The following is a 21,434-nucleotide window of genomic DNA, read 5'->3' on the forward strand; positions in this document are numbered from 1 at the left end:
TCCTGGTACTGTCTTTTTCCTCTGTTCCTTTTCCATCATCAAGCGGCCACTGGAAAAATTGGTTGACAACGGAGCTGAAAGTTGAGATGGCTGAGCTGGGGTGGTATCAAAATTAAAATGGTGAAATTGAATTAATGGTGGGCGTTTAACGTATTGATACATACTTTCGGAATTTGTGTGTTTAGTATTACCAAGAAAGGTGTTTTTTAGATTTTTTATTTTTATTTTTAGTATCATATCAAAATTATATAAAAAAAAATTAAAAAGAGGTTGTAACACTAAAATAAATACTCGTTTGGCACCTAATTTTGAATGTAGGTGTAACTTGGTATTTCATGTTTGATCACTTGTAAGTTAGTCCCTTGTTGCGTTAGTGTTTCAATATGAAAGTCGAACAATTTTAAAGTGAATTTTAAGAACTTAAGTTGCATAAAAACATGTTTTTACTATTTTAAAACAATAACTAAACACTATTTTATTGATATTCTCAAAACAATCAACGATAAAAGTATGAAAAAGAGTAAGATATGTTTTGCCGAAAACCTGGCAAGAAAACCTAAGGTACAAAGCTATAGGAAACAGCAAAGACTACATTATAATTGTGTTAAAAACTCAAGGACTAAAGAATAGTACACTATTCTAGGATTTTGCTGATGAAGGTGAGCGAGTGTAGCTGTGAAGTCAACTAGTCATAGAAGTGCCAAAAGTTCTTGGTACCATTCGATTGCTTTGATGGTGACAATTTCTCCAAATTTGATTAGATTTGGAAGGAAATTAGAAGTGAATTGATGAGGAAATTGAAAGACAAGTTGGTGATGCTTTTAGGCCACTGAAAGAACAAACGTAAAGCCCAAAGCAAAGGGCTTTATGAAATGTTCCGAAACTATATTTAACAGCATGATCTTAATGGAAACAAAATTGCCTATGCTTGCTCGTTTCTGTATATCGTTTAGTAATGTGAAAATCAAATCACTGCTTATGATTATGAGCACCCTCATCTAGCAAAATACAAAGACTGAAAATAGGTGATTTGTCAGCCATAAGGATGGCTGGTGACTTCAGAACCTATGAATTGCCATAAGCTTGCACAAGTATAGAAGTAAAGGAGGAGGGGGTGGGAGCTGAATGGTTAGCTAGCAAAACAGAGAGGAAGCCGATCAAATAAGCGGGGCATGGAATTTGGATTGACTCTCACAATCAATACCTGCAAAGAAGACAACAAATTTTGAAGCAGCACCTAACCTAGCTTGTACACGAAATTTTGAAGGTATTAGAGTCTTTACAGCCAGAATTTGCGCGAAGGATCTCTTAGGCTCTCGCAACCACCATGAACGTACAAATTACAACCATGAGGAACCATTATCAACCACCCCACCTTGCCAGACATAATGTAGCAAACATTTTCTTTAACACAGACATCAACGTGAGATAATTTACAAAAAGCAGGCAGGTCTGCAGAACAATGCTGGTCCACTCAGTCATAGCCTATTTTAAGTTACAGCTCGTTATAGACAAAAATTAGTTTGATGGCTGCCTGCCTCTTCCACCTGAAAAATGACCACCCCCTCTACGATAAGGTTTCCTTCCATGGCTGGAAGAGGCTTCCGTGTTGAATTGCTGAGGAGCTTTTATGTTGCCAGGAGGGATGGCTGGTGATTGAAAACTGCAGTTCTGTTCTAAAGGCAGTCCTCTGGACATCATTCCTTGTTCTATTGTATTCATAGCATGGGGATTAGGTTGAACCTGAAATCCTGTTCCAAATGCAGCTTGGTTAAAGTAGTTTTGTCCTCCAACTGCAGGCCATGAAAGAGGATATGTAGGTCCAGCAAAGAAATTTGGATGTCCGCCTGGGAAGAAAGCATTAGGAAGTGTTCCCTGACAAGGATTGAACTGTGGCTGAATTTGCATACCAATTGCCTTAGGTATCTGATAGGGATGCTGAAGCTGACTCCGTGCAGCCCAAGGCATATTATTAGCTGGAAATCCACCTGGAATTGCTAAAGTCTCTGGCTGATGAGAAGGTGCCTCATTCACCCATACACCATTTGGAGTAAAAACGCCAGTTGTCTGTGGCACTGGAGCAAATGATGTTCCAACAGAAGATTCATTGAACAAATTTTGATCGGGTGATAGCTGATCTATACCAGTAGGTATTTGCTCCCCTGAAGGTTTATTGTTCTTCCAACCACTACCCCTATTTTTCACCTTCCTTCTGTTGTTTTTCTTTTTTCCAACTGTCTCACAATCTATTCCCCTCTTGGACATTTTTAACATCCTCTTGTACTCTGCCTCTTCCTCGTCATCTGAAAATTCTGCCTCCTTAGTTAGCTCTTCATCGTATTCACCAGATGCATCATACCCTTTCTTGTAAAGATTCTTGTCATTGAGCACATGATCGGCAAACTCAGGAACAAAAGATATCACAGTACCATTGTGGATCCCTCCAGGGACTTCACTCTCTGAATTGTATCTCACCACATAGTATGGGTTCTTGACAGGTCCAAAAATCTCATCTACCAACCCCAATGGGGATCTCTTTTCAGTTATCCAAAGGATAGAACCCTCATTCAAAGGGTTGTGCTTTTCCGCCCCTTCTACTATAACCTGGGAACCTATAGCCTGAAAAATCAAGAATACAGGATTTACTGATACAGCTATCACCAATCTAAAGTCAATCCAAGAGCTTAAATTGATAGGAAAAGCAAAAATAGTTGTGATTTAGATAGACTTGCGTTAAATTTAAGGCCTATATTTTTTTTTTCTTAAAAAAAAAAACCTATGCACTTCGCTTCTATAGACTTACCGACAAAACAGCTCCAACAGCCTGCATCTGATGATGCGGTTCCAAGGAAGCAACCACTGGAGGAACTGGAGGGAGAAACTGCAGATTTGATACAGTTTATCTGATAAGCAATATGACATAAAAAGAAAACATGAAAATGCTTGAATAGTAAGCCATTGGATCAAATTTCAATCTGCCACTTTAGTCAGGAATGTAAAGGAGAAGTCATGCTATGCGTACTTGTCATCAATGAACATTACAGTATTGGTCCATAAAAAAATCACAAACAGAGGAGCCAAGACAAAAAAATCCTATGTTTAAACTAACAATAACACTAAATTGAATTATCATCATCAAAGCAATAAACCTGTTAATGTAAAATCATAAAAATCAGTGACAATTAAATAGAGAAGGAACAATTTATTTGCAATTAATTTATTTTCTCACAGCTATCGAAAATAATTTGCATAGGATTTATTGACAATTCTGCCTCCTTAGTTAGCTCTTCATCGTATTCACCAGATGCAAATTGGGCCATGCCCCAGTAACTATGACCGCAATTTTGTTTTCTAACAGTATTCATATTAAGGCTGTTTGACCTTCATCTTCTGGAAAGTGAAGAAATAGCACATTGCCAGACCGAATCATAGAACATGATAAAACGCCCTCACATTTATTTACCAGAAAAAAAATCGTGTATATGAATATCTTGCATTTCTATATTTAACTTCATAGATCACACTAACACTATCAATAACATTTGAGATGCAAGATTTAACAATTCCAAAGCCTCGGACAATAAGCAAAAAACAACTCACATAGAATAGCATCAAAGCAGAAACAATTTACCTCGAGTTCGTTCTTCGACCTAATAGGGTCTCCTTCATTAACAGCATCCTCATCTTCATCAAAATCACTCCACTCAACCATCTTGTCTCCATCCTCCTCCTCAAACACTTCAACATCAGTATCATCCCTACCAACCATTTCCTCTCCATTAACATCCCTTATCTCACCTTCTTCCATGTCACCCAAATCATCTAACTCTTTATTTACTACCTCCCTAACTTCCCTCTCCTCCTGCTTCTCTTCCTCACTGTCCTCTTCACCATCATCATCACTACTACTAGAAGACTCACTACTTTCACTTTCTCTCTCGTCCTCATCATTCACCACTTTTCCATTCACACCACTACCATTACCAATATCCGAACCCGACCCATTTATCAAACCACCATTATCTATCTCTGCCTCTTCACCCACCACTTTTCCACTCCCATCGGCAACAACAAAACTCGACACGACAACCAAACTAACCCTTCCCATCTCTTCCTCAATCGAACACTCCAAGCTCCCTCCTCTTTCAAGCTCCACTCTTTCTCCCTTCACCTTCATTAAACCCTCCAAATCAGACCCATCAACAATTCCCTTCTTCTCTTCATTAACTAAATCAGACCCCTCAACAATTCCCTTCTTCTCTTCAAAAACTAAATCAGACCCATCAACAGTTAAATCCTTAACAACAAACCGTTTATCCTCCACCTCCATTCTCTTCTCAAAATCCAAACTAACCCTTTCTGGGTCCCCAAAAAACTCCTCTATGGAATCAAAATCAAGAAAATAATCAGCGAAATTTGTGAGCTTTTGATCAAAAGGTTGAATTGGGTCTTTAAAGTTTCTAGCTTTTGAAACTTGGTTGTTCTCTTCTTCAGTAGTTGAGGGCTCAAATACAAACCCCACCATTTTTAAGTTTGGATTTTGGGAGAGGAGAGTCTACGTTGCAATGAAATTTCATAACTGAAAAACAGAGACAATTTTATCGCTACTATATAAAGTTTGTTTATTTCTTTCCCCTTCGGTATGTGAGTTAAGGTTTCTGTTCTGTTTGGAACAAGGGTTTGCCTCTTAAACCCTAGTTGGGAAGGTACTGGGGTTTTGGTTTTTCGAGGGCTTTTTATCCTTGAGCTACGATTTCTTATTTCTGTGGGTTGGGCTCCTCTTGGTCCAGCATTTTGAATCATGTGAAAGATATTTTGGTTCCTTCCCTTCTTTTTTAGAATTTTCTTGATAGGTTAAATAAAAATTATTAAACCTGGCAAGATCTATAGTCCGGTTACAAGTTAGCCAAATTAATTCAGTATATTAGCTTAGATTAAATTAAATTAATCCAAAATGATCTTGTTTTAAGATTTTCTTTGAAAAAATAAAATAACAAGAAATAACAATTGTATTATAGTAGTATAAAATTAATACAATTCAATGTTTTCATTGGTATCCAAATTAGTCCAATAATTAAAATATAACAAGAAATTCAGAGTTTGAATTTTATTATCTTATTCTCTACAATGAAATTAATAAATTAAATTAATTATAAAATAACAGTAAATATGTAAACGTTTGAAGCCTAATTAAATGGTGTTTAAGTGTATTAGAAAATCATATAAAATCACTTATTGTAATTTACCTAACAAATTAAGCCTTTTTTTATAAATTTTTTTATAAATTATTATTATTATATGTCATTTAATTTCTTTTTTACTTGATGTAAGGGGTATTCTCGGAAAAGCAGCAATGAAGAAAGGGGACAAATGTTTTTAACACCGATCCAATCCTTTTGGGCTATCTATCATTAACTTATAAACTATTTGTATGATTTATTAAAGAAAATCCGATAAAAAGCCTTTACATTTCTTTATCATTATTATTTAATATTTTTTTAAAAAATTCATCGTGGATTTTGAATTCAATAAGTTAGATGGGAAATTGTATTCATATTTGTGCATTCACATGATGAATATTTTTTAAGTCAACTCTCAATGGTTATGTGTGCTGATTGTAATCCACAAAATTCAGTGGTTTTTCAAAAATAAAATAAAAATTGTAAGCATTTAAGAACAAAAGTCAACGCAGATTGCATTGGCGATGTATATTTATTTTATTGGTATTTTTTAACATATTTATTTTTATTTATTTTAACATATTTAATAAAAATAATTATTATTATATTTCAAATACTTTTGAAGTCAAAGAGAAATACTTTAGCTAGCTTTTATTTCCATTTTAGTTAGATATTCTTTAAGCACCTAGATTTTTTTTATAACTATTTTCCAATAAACAATTCATTCAATTGAAATTGAAAGTCAACTCCATGTGAGGTAGGTTTACTGAACAGTGATCTATCATAAATTATGTAGTTTTTAAAAATATATTAAAATAATATATATTTTTTATTTTTTTAAATTATTTTTAACATCAATATATAAAAACGATCCAAAAATATATATAAAAAGTTAATTTTAAATAAAAAAATTTAAATTTATAAGAAAAATAGTCTCAGCAGCGTTCTCAAACGCTACGTTGCTTCGTTTTTTAATTTATTTCCATGTGAATTAATTTAAACATTAGAGAAAAAAGAATAGATTATTAGAGGTTTTGTTTATAATCTTGCTTTTTGAAAAATAAAACGATCCATCCATTGAAATGAATTTGAGCAAGACTAAGGTTATAATACCTTAGAAGATCCCTCCCAAATCCCTGTAGAGGGAATGAGTATCCAAACTCATATAAGCATATAGGGGTTGTAATGATAATATCACCCTCACTATATTTGCTAGCGACCTGAGAGATACGGTCACCGGTTTCACGGACGACCACCATATATTCTCCTGACTGGTGAGTGTTAGCTTGGGATACCTGGTCCCCGGACACCGAACTTCGTGTGTCATCCACAGGTGCCTGGGTTGTCTTGGTTGTCCCCTTTCTTGGGGAACAACCTCATCCCTTTTTCCAGGGGAAGAAATTTGGGCACTGCCTCTTTCAGATCTAGGGCCGATTCTTATAGCTGGAGAACTTTCATGAGTGGCTCCAGTTTCAAGTCTGAAATTGAAATCACCTTCAGGTGCAGTTTTTCCTTTTCTTTTCTAGAAGTCATAATTGTAGAAGAGAAAAAAAATTAAAGAAAGTTTTTACAAAAACAAGAGGAAAGAAGTCCTGGTATACCTCGTTAATTAGTCGCTCTTTGCTTATTAAAATACTCTCTTCTTGTCAAATATTGGAAGTTGCTAACATATGTCATATCAATGGCAAGTTTTAAGAAAAGTGCAAAAGGAGAGAAGAACATGAATGCGGGATAGGTGGCACCACCTCTGTAACCCTAGGAAGGCCAAGAGCTTGTAATTGCTAGGTAATCTTCCCAAAAAATCATTTTGTCTCTCCAAATCTTTTAAGGTATGGGAACGCATTACCGTCTTTTTCTCAAAAGACGACAAAACACCTACTAGCTGATTGTCACCTCAACCTCTCTTAAGACTTTAAATGCGAGATTATGCATTAAAGGCTTGGGGGAGATTGATGAGTCAACTTTTTATTGAGCCAGACCCCATGATATTGGGTATTGCTACCCAACAGGGCCCAACGCTGCTGTGTCCTCTTGGCAGCAGAACCCACTAAAGATGGGCCCTACTTTTCAGAAGGACCCAACAGCTTTGGGCCCTGCTTCCTAGCACCGTCGGGTCCTCCTGATTGACTATTTTTTTCCTTCCTAAATTTCATCATTTGAACATTAGGTTGATTGGAAATTAGTTTCGTGATTTGTTTTGGTTTGTTTTTAATGAGATTATCCTTATCTTATAACACGGATCACGACTTTGGCAGGTTAACCTGAATTAAATAAGTCACATGATATTCTCATTAATTAATGATCTTATATATATATAGCATCCTACAGCACAAAACAGCACGTGTAGATGTTGTTAGGATACTGACATGCAAACCCGCCAAGATAAAAGGCAAGGGATAGGATAAAATGAGAAATGAGACACACAAGAATTTACGTGGTTCACCCAAATTTGGATACGTCCATGGGCAAATATAGAAAGATTTTACTAAGTAATGTGAGAATTACAACCTCTCTCTACTAATAGGAGAATAACTGAAATCTCTCTATTACTAGGAGAAAACACCTCACTTACTCTCTCACAAATACCTCATAATTTTATGGGATTACTTTCCCTCCCTTACTCTCCTCTTCTTATCTCTTGTGGTGCACAAAATAAGCTTCGATGCATTGCCTATTTATAGGCAAGAATCCATGCAAAAGACAAGGGGTAAGGCAAGTGGCACCGAATTGGTGCCCACTTTGTTGACTTAGGCAACACCAATTGGTGCCAGCTAGCTTCACAGATGTGATAAGTATAACCAATGAGAATCTAAAATTTAAAGCAGATGAGGTTTCTAGTGTCCATAACTCATCAAAAGTAATGATCGAGGATGTCAGGCAAGAACTCAAACCATGAATATTGGTAGGTATATGGACCTATCCACTGAAACACCTTCCTTCTAATTATAGCATATATATATATATATATATATATATATATATATATGACAATGCATTAACTCCTTTGAGGATAATTAAATGGTATATATGTATATATATCACAAAAGGCTGATTCATGTTAATTATGTAGCGATTTTAAGTAAATAATAGCGCCAATGCCGATGAAGACTAAATCATGTAAGTTCATTCATGAACCACCATTCCATTTTTAGGTCACGCTTGTCAGCCACTCGGAACAACTTTTATCCCCGCCAGCTATAGCTGTAAGAACCGCAGCTTCAAATGGCGAAGCCAGGGTTTTAAAATTTCCTATTGTGTTTGACTATGACATTTTTTTTATAATAATAATATGACATGTAATCCAAAATAAATATGATTCTTCTCGTCAAACTTAGTCTAATTCTTATTGTGGTAGCTGTCTAGCATATTTACACTGTTATTCAGTGTTGTAATTGCTGGTGTTTGTGGAGAAAGAATTCCGCTCTGAGGTAACCGGAATGGATAAAATGGCTTTGGTGGTTCGGATGGTTTTGCTGATGATGATGTTAACGTTACAATTAGCAATAGCAGCACTCTTAGTAAAGTCTGGCTGCCCAGATCAATGTGGAGAGATTCACATCTCATATCCCTTTGGAACTAAAAGAGAGTGTTACAAGGACGAGTGGTTCAGAATTGAATGCAACCAAACTACCCGCTCTCCGACAGCTTTTATAAGTTCAATCAAATTGGAGGTGGTGAATATTCCAGTTGAAAGAGGCAACGTTATTGTTAAAATTCCAACGGCATATTTCAATTGCACTGGCAGGAAAGATAGTGCAACTCTTAATCTCTCTCTACTAATAGGAGAACAACTGAAATATCTCTATTACAAGGAGAAAACACCTCACTTACTCTTTCACAAATACCTCACAATTTTATGGGATTACTATCCCTCCCTTGCTCTCCTCTTCTTATCTCTTGTGGTGTACAAAATAAGGTTGGATGCATTGCCTATTTATAGGCAAGCATCCATGCAAAAGACAAGGGGTAAGGCAAGTGGCACCAATTGGTGCTGCAAGTGGCATCGAATTGGTGCCCACTTTGTTGACTTAGGAAGCACCAATTGGTGCCACCCAGCTTCACAGACATGATAAGCATAACCAATGAGAATCCAAAATTTGAAGCAGATGAGGTTTCTAGTGTCCATAACTCATCAAAAGTAACGATCGAGGACGCCACGCAAGAACTCCTACCATGAATATTGGTAGGTATATGACAATGCATTAACTCCTTTCAGGATAATTAAATGGTATATATATATATATATATATATATCACAAAAGGCTGATTGATGTTAATTATGTAGCGATTTTAAGTAAATAATGGCGCCAGTGCCGATGAAGACTGAATCATGTAAGTTCATTCGTGAACCACCATTCCATTTTTAGGTCACGCTTGTCAGCCACTCGGAACAACTTTTATCCCCGCCAGCTATAGCGGTAAGAACCGCAGCTTCACATGGCGAAGCCAGGGTTTTAAAATTTCCTATTTTGTTTGACTATGACCTTTTTTTTATAATGATAATATGACATGTAATCCAAAATAAATATGATTCTTCTCGTCAAACTTAGTCTAATTCTTATTGTGGTAGCTGTCTAGCATATTTACACCGTTATTCAGTGTTGTAATTGCTGGTGTTTGTGGAGAAAGAATTCCGCTCTGAGGTAACCGGAATGGATAAAATGGCTTTGGTGGTTCGGATGGTTTTGCTGATGATGATGTTAACGTTACAGTTAGCAACAGCAGCACTCTTAGTAAAGTCTGGCTGCCCAGATCAATGTGGAGAGATTCACATCTCATATCCCTTTGGAACTAAAAGAGAGTGTTACAAGGACGAGTGGTTCAGAATTGAATGCAACCAAACTACCCGCTCTCCGACAGCTTTTATAAGTTCAATCAAATTGGAGGTGGTGAATATTCCAGTTGAAAGAGGCAGCGTTATTGTTAAAATTCCAACGGCATATTTCAATTGCACTGACAGGAAAGATAGTGCAACTCTTAATCTCTCAGTAATAGTACTGAAGCTTCCATGACCAAAGATATTGTCAGTTGCTTGTCCACTTGCAGGAACATGAAGAATAACGTTAGTTTGGGAGAAAATAAGACGTGTTCTATTGCTAATCAAGGTGGTGAAGGATGCATGATTGCTGATCCAGAATGGTTTAAATCTAATATAAATATTAGAAATTATGTTCCAATGTACCTGCATTAGTTGATCAACTCGAATGAGGTTAATGCTTCTTCCACCTTTTGTAAATTTCACTATCAAAACTCCTTCACATCCAGTGAGAGTGCCGAGCTGGATTTGAGGGCAAACCTTACCTTGAATGCATCGGTAAATATCCTTTCCTCATGTAAATATTACTTATGTAAATATTCCTCATATAAATAGTTGTTGATTTTTTCTTCGTTATTTTATTAGATGTTGATAAAGGCATGACTCCAAAGAAAAACTGGTGTCAAGGGATTCTCAAATTGAATACCAGAGGCAGTTACGAGATAAATAAAATTTATATAATTCTAATAGGTATGAAATATTTGCCTCGTTATTTCATGAAATGTTATTTTAGCAAATGTAATATTCATATTCTCAAATTCTTCTGCAGCTGCATGGTGTATCAGGGAATAGCTCAACATGCATCATAACTACTGTTTGGCAAAGAGTCACTCATAATAAAATAAATTTTATTTTAACTTGATGCATTAGGAAATGAGATGCTTGAAAGAGAAAACCAATTAAGAAATCGGTTGTTTGACTCTTACAAGAACTGGGCCTGAAAAAAAGCTGTCAAATAAAAAACAACTCTCTTGATAGACTGAATAGTATGATTAATTAATTAAATTGATGTTGCTTGTGGCCAATAAATTAGGCTAAATCAGCAAAACAAAATTATTAAAAAGTTGAAGTTTTGTATTTAGACTCCTTTTCTTGTATTGTCTTCTACTTACTTAGAAAAAACAAAATTACATTAAATGTTATTTTATGAAATGTAATATTGGCATTCTCAAACTCTTCTGCAACTGCATTGTGCATTAAGAATCACTCACAATAAAATAAATGTTACTTTGGTTAAACAGTCATATATGTCAAGAACTTAACATTTTTTTTATTTGCTGCAGTTATAGGAGCATTCATTTTTGTATGGGCATTACTTATTGGCATATGGTGGTTATACAGACTAGCAAAGAAAAGAAAAAGCAGAGAACTAATTAAAAGGAATTTCTTCAAGCAAAATGGTGGTTTATTGTTACAGCAACAGTTATCCTCAAATCATGACAGTGTTAAAAAAATAAAGATATTTACTTTAAAAGAGTTGGAGAGAGCCACTGATGGTTTTAATGAATATAAAACACTTGGTTAAGGTGGGCAAGACACAATTTATAAGGGGATGTTAGAAGATGGTAGCATTGTTGATGTTAAAAAGTTCAAAAAAGTGGGTGGAAAAAGGCTTGAGGAGTTTATTAACGAGGTGATCGTTCTCTTGCAAATTAACCACAAGAATGTGGTTAAGTTGCTAGGATGTTGTTTGGAGACTGAAGTTGCTCTCCTTGTCTATGAATTCATTCCCAACGAAAATCTTTACAGGCATCTTCATGTTCCACACGGTGATTTCTTATTATCTTAGGAAAGGCGATTGCGGATTGCTATAGAGGTTGCGGGAGCCCTTTCCTATTTACACTCGGAAGCATCCACTTCGATATATCACCGAGATATTAAGTTTATGAACATACTTATAGACAAGGAATATAAAGCCAAAATATCTGATTTTGGAACTTCAAGAGTCGTGACCATCAATCAAACTCACTTGACCATTCAAGTAAAAGGTACCTTTGGCTACTTTGATTCGGAGTACTTCCGATCCGGCCAATATACAGAAAAAAGTGATGTCTATAGCTTTGGTGTGGTTTTGGTTGAGCTTATGAGTGGACAAAAACCGGTATTCTCTACAAGTCCAACAGGAACCAGAAGTTTAGCCATGCACTTTATTACATTGATGGAAGACAAGAGACTTTGATATTTTGGATGCTCGAATCAAAGAGCATTACCAAAATGAAGAAGTTGTTGTTGTTGCCAGTATTGCAAACAAGTGCTTGAATTTGCATGGGAGAAACCGACCAACAATGAAAGAAGTAACCTCAGACTTGGAAAGGATAATTAAATCGTCACAAGCACCACATGTTTAACCAGACATCCAAAAGACAGAAAACATCATGGCTGATTAAGCAAGCAGCAGCAAGGATGCATTTCCGACATCAATGGCAGCCGCAGAGTTGGAGAGATTCATCATCGCACATTGATTCTATGATTACAACATTATATGCTGGAAATGAGATATATACTTCTTACCAAAGGCAACCTGCAATAGTAATATCGTCCATCAACAAACATACATGAAAGAAATATTAGTTCATGAGTACTATACGTCGTATAATTAATTATATAATAGAGACGATGGTAAAAACGCAACCATTTACTTAAGAACAAACAATAAACATGGTTACAATATTACCTTGTACCAAAATATTCCCATGGAAAGAAATCAGTGGGTGATTCGCCAAACAAAAACTTGGTGTAATGGTTTTTAGGTCGAAAAGGACCAAGCGCCAAGTGGAGAAGAAAAAAATACCTTGCACATTCACGATTGCAATACCTATGTGGTGGAAATTTGTCATAGGAATGGAGATCAAGAGTTGTTCCAGGAGGAAAGAGAGCATCGAGGAGGGCCAACAACCATGGCTTGCAGAAATACATGGTATTATAATGCAATGTCCGCCACCCAAGTGATTTCACTAACTTGTTCATTATGATAACCAATATGTCATGGTCCATTTCATTCCAACTTCTAATTTGACAAGTCGTCGCAACTACTTCTTGTAGTTTTGGCCTCTTGTGGTTACGCCTTGTTGATAAACTATACATGTTGTCGCCACTTTGTTGTTGCATCTCCGGTACCGGTGACGGTGGCGACACCGTTGGCATTGGCAGTTTTCGAGAGCGTTTCTTGAACCACGTTCCCATCAAATTAAGGTCCATTTTTACAAGAAAAAAAGAAGTTATTAACTAGCACTTCACATATGTACTGTGTCGTTAAAAATACATGATTCCAAATTGAGAAATGATATTTGGATCATACATACATATACATACAAATTGGAAGATCGAATTCAGATTTTTTTATCCTAAAGAAATACAAATCACACCCATAAAAATTAAAGCAAAAAAAAAACATAGCATTATTTTTCTGTGTTTGCAAGGCTTGCTGGTATTTCCTTTCTATCTTGGTCGTTGTTTCTATAACCCTCATTTTTAGAGGAGGAACTTGTTAGATCCTAGAGGATAGCTTTGTGTTGAAGAAATACCCTTAAAGACAGTGTCTATACACGCCTCAAGTTATAGTTTTTTTTGTTCATTGCAGCTTTCTTACAACATTACTTTGGACTTGGCCGACTGCCAAGTCTAGATGTCTTGGGTCTGGCAAACATGCCTGACTCACGTTAGTTTGGATGTGTCTTACTGCCAAGTCCACTCGCTTTGGACTTGGTCGACTGCCAAGTCCACTTGCTTTGGATTTGGCCGACTGTCAAGTCTAGACATCTTGGGTCTGGCAAACATGCCTGACTCGTGTTAGTTTGGACGTGTCTTATTGCCAAGTCCACTCGCTTTGGACTTGCATTCTGCCATGTCCAAGCACCTTGAGCCCGCAAAACATGCCTGACCCACGTTACGTGGACTTGCATGTCTATCAAGTCCAGGCGCCTTGTGACTGACAAGCATGCCAGATCTACATTACTTTGCACTTGGCTGAGCTTGCTGTTACTCGGGCAGAGCTGGCAACTGCCAAGGAAGAGAATAAGATTTCTCAGGCTAAATTGAAGGCTTTAAGTAATTCTCCCAAGGAATTTCAAGAGTTTTTCCGGGGCTAAGCAGCTTTGACCAAGATGGCAGGAGATATGATATTCCTAGCTATATCAAACATGTATTTCCTCAACCTCTCTAAAGGGAAGCAGGTGGATTTTATCGCAGCCTTCCATCTAGTTCTCGTTCCTGATTTTGTTGATTTTTACGAGTTGCAAACCCCCGTGTTGAGTTCTATTGCGGTTTGTGAGACTCGAATTGGTGACCTCTAGGGATCTAGCCCAGGGCCTGACCAGTTAAGATACACCTTTCCGGGTTGAGGGAATTCATGTTTTTTTTATAAGATGTATTAGTCATTACTAAACTAATCAGTGACAAATAAGATTTTTCTAATTTTAAATGCAAAGTTAAACAACCAAAATGCCCTTAAAAGAAAATTTTTAAACCTAGCATCCAATGCTTTTTTTTTTTACATTGGATAATTTTGTTATTATCAGGCCATCTGAGATGAGATTTTCTATTTGACTAAATATAAAAAATAATTAAAAAAATAAAAAGTTATTGACTCTCACAACGAACATGTCAACGTGTGGGAGGCCTGCCTTTTTTTACAACACGAGCAATGCCTTTTGATGGCAAAAATCCCCCTTCCACAATGTGGTTGTTGGTGGCACGGTTTGTCACCGACGATGCTTTCCCCTCTCTTTTCTCTCCTCTCCATTCGATTTTCGCACGGACTTTATAAAATTTCAGAGTTGTCCTCGGATTTACGAGGATTTACACTTCGGTCCTTTTTTTTTTTCTAATTTTTTATTGGTCCTTTTGTAAAATTTTGACTTGTTATCAATTTCATCATTTAATCCCAATTTGTGATATGTTATTGCTTCCAATTTGTGATATGTTATTGCTTCCAATTTGATCCTCATTCTTTTAATTGTTTTTTGGTCATTTTGTTAAATTGATTTTTCTTTTCAATTTCACCCTTCAATCAAAATTTTCATTTTATTCTTTATGACAATTTCGATCCTCATTCTTTTGATTGTTTTTTTTATCCTTTTGTTAAATTAGTTTTTTTTCAGTTCCACCCTTCAATAAAAAATAAAAATTATTTTGTATTTCAATTTTGATCCTCGTTCCTTGAATTGCTATTTTTTGTTTTAAATCCTTTTGTATAATTGTATATATATATATATATTTTAATTTCATCCTTTAACATTTGATTAATTGAGAATTGGGCTTTATGGTTTTTCAGATAAGGTGCTTTAGGTCTAATGACCGGGGTCATGAAATGAAAAGCTATCATGCTCAAATGAATAAAATTAACCTTAGACGAGGTTTTGAAAACTAGAATTAAAGAAGAATGGATCCCTCCTGGAAGTTAAAAAAAAATAATAAATAAAAATTCAACAAGGCTAAATGGAAGAAGAAGAAAATTATACTTGACTAAGTTAGGATTTTTGTGTGGATGGAAATATATTTAATGGGGTTAAGTAATGCATAAACAAGTAGGATGTAAACAGGAAAAAAAATGTCATTCTTACTAAACTATGAAATTTTGGCAAAGGGAGGAAAGAAATAAAAGGATGGAATGTGGATGTGGGTAATGATAAAATTAGTGTTGAAATACATTAAGAAACATGGTGAGAAGGATTGAATTGCAGATTAAATAGGATGGAAGGAAAATCTTAATTTTCCATCTTATAAAGGTTTGGCCAAGTTCATGAAAATAAATGAATTGGGTTGTTCAAGTTGGTTTTGTTAAATTGTGACAAAATCCTTGTTTAATCTTATTGTTGTAATATATATGAATTAAGGAGAGCGGTGGAATTGAAGTCATGGAATGGATAATACAACCAATTTATTAGTTGGATAAACCATGGTGATAAATGTATTATAAATAAAATAATTTATTATTGGTATATGGATTGGAAGTAGTTTATTAGTGATTTATAAATGTGAAGTTTAAATTTAATTTCGCGATGGCAAAATAAATTTAAATTATTTCAGAAAGAAATAATTGTATAAGTGATATAGTAATTCATGTCGGTACAGGTGAGTTGCCTACGGGGAGGACAATATCAGGGTCGTGCATTTCGTGACCAGACTGCAGGTAGGTGCTCGACACCTAATCTATTTAGAAAATTTTACGAATGTTAAGATATTGTAATTTTTCTTATAACGCCATTGTAAATATAAACATTGATGTGATATTATTATTAAGAAAATTGAAAAGTTCTAGTTGCCCAGTGAGGAATTGGCCGTGGTGGAACTAATTGAAGGATTGTAATGATTGATACAAACGGTATCGTATATTTTCAAAAAAAGATTGTAGTGCGTTATGCTTTTAAAGTTGATAATAAAGTAATTTTGTGATATTATTATGTATATTGTGGTTGTGCTAATTGCGGACAAATTTATACGTTGAATTAGTGATGCGGTAAAAGGGTCGGTGCCCGATAAATTAGGCAGTTAAATTAATGACCCAGTTAAGGGAGTCGGTGCCTGGTAAATTGGACAGATAAATTAGTGACCCGGTAAAGGGGTAGAAAAGGGGCGGATGAATTAGTGACCCCGTAAAGAGAGTTGATGCCCAGTAAATGAGGCATATGAATTAGTGACCCAGAAAAGGGGTCGGTGCTCGTGAAAAGGGGCAGATGAATCAGAGACCCGGTAAAGAGGGTTGGTGCCTGGTAAATGAGGCATATGAATTAGTAACCCGGTAAAGGAGTCGGTACCCAGGAAAAGGGGCGGATGAATTAGTGACCCGGTAAAGGGGTCGGTGCCCGGGAAAAGGGACATATGAATTAGTGACCCGGTAAAGGGGGTATGTGCCCGATAAATGGGGCATATGAATTAGTGACCTGGTAAAGGGATCGGTGCCCAGGGAAATTGGGCTGATAAATTAGTGACCCGGTAAAGAGGGTCAGTGCCCGGGAAATTAGGCGGATAAATTAGTGACCCGGTAACGAGGTTAATGTTAGATGTTGGATGGTTGGATTTTTGCATAGTCAGAAGTAATGGACTAGACCTGGGATTAATGTTGAGTTTTGGTAAATGTGATAGATGCCTAGTAAATGAGCATAATGCGAGGAACTAGTTGTCCGGATGTTTGAGACTAGTGTCCTGATTAAAGGGTAACTAATAAAAGCAATTATCGAATGGATAATTGGTATACACGGTATAATGTTAACATGAAATCTTAAAAATCAAATTTGGAAAAACATTTTATCAAAAAAAGAAAATGTGTATGGTGATTGAATATGTGAAAATGATTGGGATGTCATGATAATTTTTATTTTCAAACTATTGCAGCATTGTACCCTGTTATGGGTGATGAGCATTACCACCTGATGAGGGGCGAATGCTTGGTGAGGAGGAATGAGAGTAGTTGTCTAATTTATAAATTATTGCCTGATTTAGATTGGGAAAAAATAATCCTAAACGGTTAGGACCGGCCGAGTAGAATTGTTAGGGTGATCCTGGACGAGGTGTTGTTACTTGGTATTGATCAGCTAGAGCTAGTACATGGGTCACTATTTACTAGAGTGGTATTGTTGATTAGTGTCCAGGAATTACTAAAGACGTTAAAGGAAAGGCACTAGGGATCAAGGCTTTAAACACAAATTCTAATTGAGGTTTTAGATTGAAGGGTTGGTGCCTTAATCTATAGAGTTGTTGTAAGGCATTAGTGACTTGGATAGGGAGAAAGGAACCGTAATTGATGGAACTGAAGGGGAACCTAGTTCCATTTATAGGAACTAATGTTTATTCAGTGTTAGAAATGAAATTGTTAGAACAGAAGATATGATGTGATACTGTGGGGTATTAGTAATAGAAAGTACTCTCGTTAAATATGACAGATAGTAAAACAAGTTATGATGTTGATTAGATGAATGCGTAGAACTCAAGATGTATATTCGAGATGATGCCGAACAGAGTAATTGAGATGGTCATTGGCATAACAATGATTGGACTAAAGTGATTAAAAGTTATGGGATTCTCATTAAATGCATAAGATTTTTTTAAAAGTCATTTCAAGAAGAACGTCCTATAAAATTGACATTCCTTAAAAGATATGGGATTAGTATCCTTATAAAATTGACATTTCTTAGAAGATATGGGATTAGTATCTTTAAAAGATATAGGATTAGTATGGGATTAAAGAAATGGGATTAGTATCCTCTTATGCTAATCCCATTTCTTATAAAATTGACATTCCTTAAAAGATACAGGATTAGTATCCCATACCTTAAAAGATATGGGATTAGTATCCTCTCATATCTCCTACCATATGATGATCAATTTCTTTAAATGTAACCCTTCTAAGAAATTGGATGGCTAACGTAAATATTAAACGATATTTTCTTAATTACATGCTAATTCAAGATTTTCATTTCAAGAGAAATTGGATTCAACTATACGTAAACTCAAGAGGAGTTGGTGATGATAATTGTTTTTTAAATAATTATTAGGTATGGCCCGTGTGGCTCTGCAACCAGACCCAAGGATTGGGCAAGGAGATTGAGTCTTGCTGCGCAGCCTTTTTTCTTTTAAGATATTTTTAATTTTATACTTTTTCCTCTTCAAATTTTTTTTCTTCTCTCTTATTTAATTTTTTTCATACGGTAAAGAGAAAATAAATTGATGAGATTTTTTTTTATATTACATAAAAGTTGGGTGATGATAATTTTTTTTTCATTTGAAGTTGGATTGAATTTTCTTATTAAAGCATGTTTGTTTTTGCGTTTCAAAAAAGCTTTAAAAAAATCTGAATTTTTTTTATTTTTTTCTTTACTTTAAATTAATATTTTTTTTGAATAGCTACTATTTTCAGACACTGATATGCCCAGAATTCTGTTTATATACGTATATATGTGCATTAAAATGTGCAATGTACAAGAATATTTGAAGCTCCTCTGCAGCCCACACAGAAGTTCTAGTACTGTACACGTTCACAGGCAAAAACAAACGGAGATTTGCATGCTACATGGATATACTGTAACCGAGCTAGGCATATAAGGTTCATTTCTGCAAATATTAGATTTTTGGATCACTTTCCGAGTCATAATTAAATTTGCTATTTTTTAAAAAAAAATATATTGATTTTAACATGAAAAAGTTTGGAAGTGTCATCCAGCTCACAAGCTAATAATTTGCTATGTCAATACCAGATCGTCTTTAATATGAACTATTCTTGATCCTTAAGCATGGAAAGAGAGGAAGGGAGACAACTCTCAACCCTCAACGAAATTTATTTATTATGATAAGGACTTATCAACTAAATACATCACTTCAAATAAATATATTCGAATTCTACTGGCATTCTCATCAAGTCGAACATTTATTACGTCCTTTCTCATGATTTTACGGAGCTGAAACTGGAACACTAACAGCGATACACTTTAATTTCTTTCTGGCATTAATTTCACATGAACATTGGCAAATTCATTCAACGCCTTCACAGGCACAGCTGTATATGCATCATCTCTCTTCGAGGGGATTTGAAAGGCATGTGAGGAAGATTGAAAAATCACCTTCGTTTCACTACAATATGGGTATTTTGGTAGGTTTTACCAGACAGATCTTCTGATACGCAGGAGGTGCATGTCTTCTTCACTGCTTTAACGGCAATGAAAAGATAAAATAGCTGATATTGTTCAACCAGATAATTAAATCACTTAAAATAAAGAAGGATGGATAAAAACTAGGGTTTTTAAATTAGAAGACTACGATCTTAAATTATAGAGAAATTAAGATAGAAAAACTCTCTAATTTATTCTTAGTTTTTTAATTCAATAATTTGATAAAAGAATAATATACCAACTATTTATATACAGATAAAAACTGATTTAATAAAAAAATCTAAAACCATGCAGAAAAAAAACAATAAGAATTCAAAATTAACTTGGAAAATAATTAAAAAATAAAAACAGTAACTTCAAGGTTTAATTTGAGAGTCTTCCAACCCTGGCTAGTTATAGCCAATAAACCACTCATTGAACTGAGCTTAACACCTCTACTTTTCGTTCATTAGATCATCAGAGAAAACTAAGTTCAATATTATGAAGAAATTGGGAGAAGATTGGAGCAGCCTAAACTTTGAAAACAGAAAATTAATTGTTGTATAATTGCTGCCGTGTTTTAGGTCAATGGAAGGTTCAATCACACTTCATTTATTTCTGAAAACAGACTCCATACATTCATATAGCTATCGGCATCACCAACACTTCACCTTCCATGTCCTTTCCACTTGATGAGGCATCACTGTTCAGCCATCTCCATCCTCCTAATAAAAGCTTTCCACCTGTAAATTTATTACAAATCCTGCACAAACTGCAGGACTGCAGACCAAACCATTGTCTTATATTTTTTTGGTGCAAACAAGGAAAAAATTGCACATCTCCCTCTTGGGAAGGAGCTCTCTGTAACTCTCTTTTTTTTCCTTTTTTTTTTTAAAGAACAATGCTGCTTTCTACGATTTCCTCAAGCAAATTTCACATTACAAAATGGTACAAACAGAAGAGGGAAGTTTTATATAATTAACTCCAAAGCATACAGAACTTAATTAAAATTCTATAAACTAAGTAGGAAAGAAATACCACGCTAGAAGTCCTCTAAAACAAAATAATTCAGTGGTAAGATTTGAGTACAGCTCCACAGAAAGTACACATGATAGCTCTCCAAGATTTCCAATAAAATGGCACATAGCAAAATCTTGTACAAGTTTTCATATCAGCTACACTTGCTCCACCACCACACCTTGAACAAATTCCGGCTGCCGGCTTGCTTCTTCTCACCTTCCGGGTCTGATCAACAAGAAAACAAAAGCAAACCATGGTGTTCTAGTCTTGTTATTCTTGCGCTTCAGTGTTTTTTGATTTTGGGACTTGAGAGGGCGATGTGGTATGGCAAGCACAGAAATATCAGATAGACAAGTGCATTTATATATGCATGAGCAGTGTTAAAGATCGAGCAACTTCATTGGTCTTTAACCGTTAGATACACAGACATTTGATATATGTTTTGTAAGAATTTTCGAATCTGCTTTTGAATAATAAAATTGAAGCCATTAACAATTAAAAAAAAAACAATTATTTTTTTTATTATTAGTTGTCTACTCCCTTTTAATATACAGTGTAATTAAACTTGGTTTATGCTATCGGTTGAGTTTGCATTTATTATAGGGTATAACCTTGGAAATCACAAAACACAGGTATAACCTTGCATTTATTATTTTCATGCTTCTTCTGTTGCTTTTTTAATTTTTAGCTATGCCCCCATCACTAAAAATATGCACAACAACTAACATAAATACACTCATAGTTTGATTTGCCAACTCAATGATTTATTAATCTGATTTCTAATCTAGATTATATTTTAAATTAAATTAGATGAGAATTAATTTAATATAACTCAAC

General features: G+C 35.2%; 2 protein-coding genes and 1 pseudogene across 2 annotated transcripts; 1 reads left to right on the forward strand and 2 right to left on the reverse strand.

Annotated features, from left to right (window-relative positions):
- Positions 1–1,291: 1,291 nt before the first annotated feature.
- On the reverse strand, positions 1,292–4,692 carry LOC133667839 (uncharacterized). Its single transcript, XM_062087515.1, has 3 exons — positions 3,632–4,692; positions 2,804–2,881; positions 1,292–2,619 (listed from the first exon to the last, which is right to left on the reverse strand). The coding sequence occupies exons 1-3, from the start codon at positions 4,523–4,525 to the stop codon at positions 1,519–1,521; spliced, it is 2,073 nt and encodes a 690-aa protein (XP_061943499.1). The 5' UTR covers positions 4,526–4,692; the 3' UTR covers positions 1,292–1,518.
- A 3,934-nt stretch (positions 4,693–8,626) lies between these two features.
- LOC133668639 (putative wall-associated receptor kinase-like 11) lies at positions 8,627–14,084 on the forward strand (annotated as a pseudogene).
- Positions 14,085–20,155: 6,071 nt separating this feature from the next.
- On the reverse strand, positions 20,156–20,942 carry LOC133706234 (uncharacterized). Its single transcript, XM_062131720.1, has one exon. It carries the CDS (start codon positions 20,850–20,852, stop codon positions 20,646–20,648), a length of 207 nt encoding a protein of 68 aa, XP_061987704.1. The 5' UTR covers positions 20,853–20,942; the 3' UTR covers positions 20,156–20,645.
- Between the last annotated feature and the right edge of the window lie 492 nt (positions 20,943–21,434).

This window comes from Populus nigra, chromosome 11 (assembly GCF_951802175.1).
Source record: "Populus nigra chromosome 11, ddPopNigr1.1, whole genome shotgun sequence".
NCBI classification, from domain to species: Eukaryota; Viridiplantae; Streptophyta; class Magnoliopsida; order Malpighiales; family Salicaceae; genus Populus; species Populus nigra.

Coding starts and splice junctions, on each gene's coding strand:
- LOC133667839 (XM_062087515.1), bottom strand. CDS start 4,525: ATGGTGGGGTTTGTATTTGAGCCCTCAACTACTGAAGAAGAGAACAAC. Junction 2,882..3,631: donor GGTCGAAGAACGAACTCGAG/GTAAATTGTTTC, acceptor TCAAATCTGCAG/TTTCTCCCTCCAGTTCCTCC. Junction 2,620..2,803: donor CTGTTGGAGCTGTTTTGTCG/GTAAGTCTATAG, acceptor TTGATTTTTCAG/GCTATAGGTTCCCAGGTTAT.
- LOC133706234 (XM_062131720.1), bottom strand. CDS start 20,852: ATGGTTTGCTTTTGTTTTCTTGTTGATCAGACCCGGAAGGTGAGAAGA.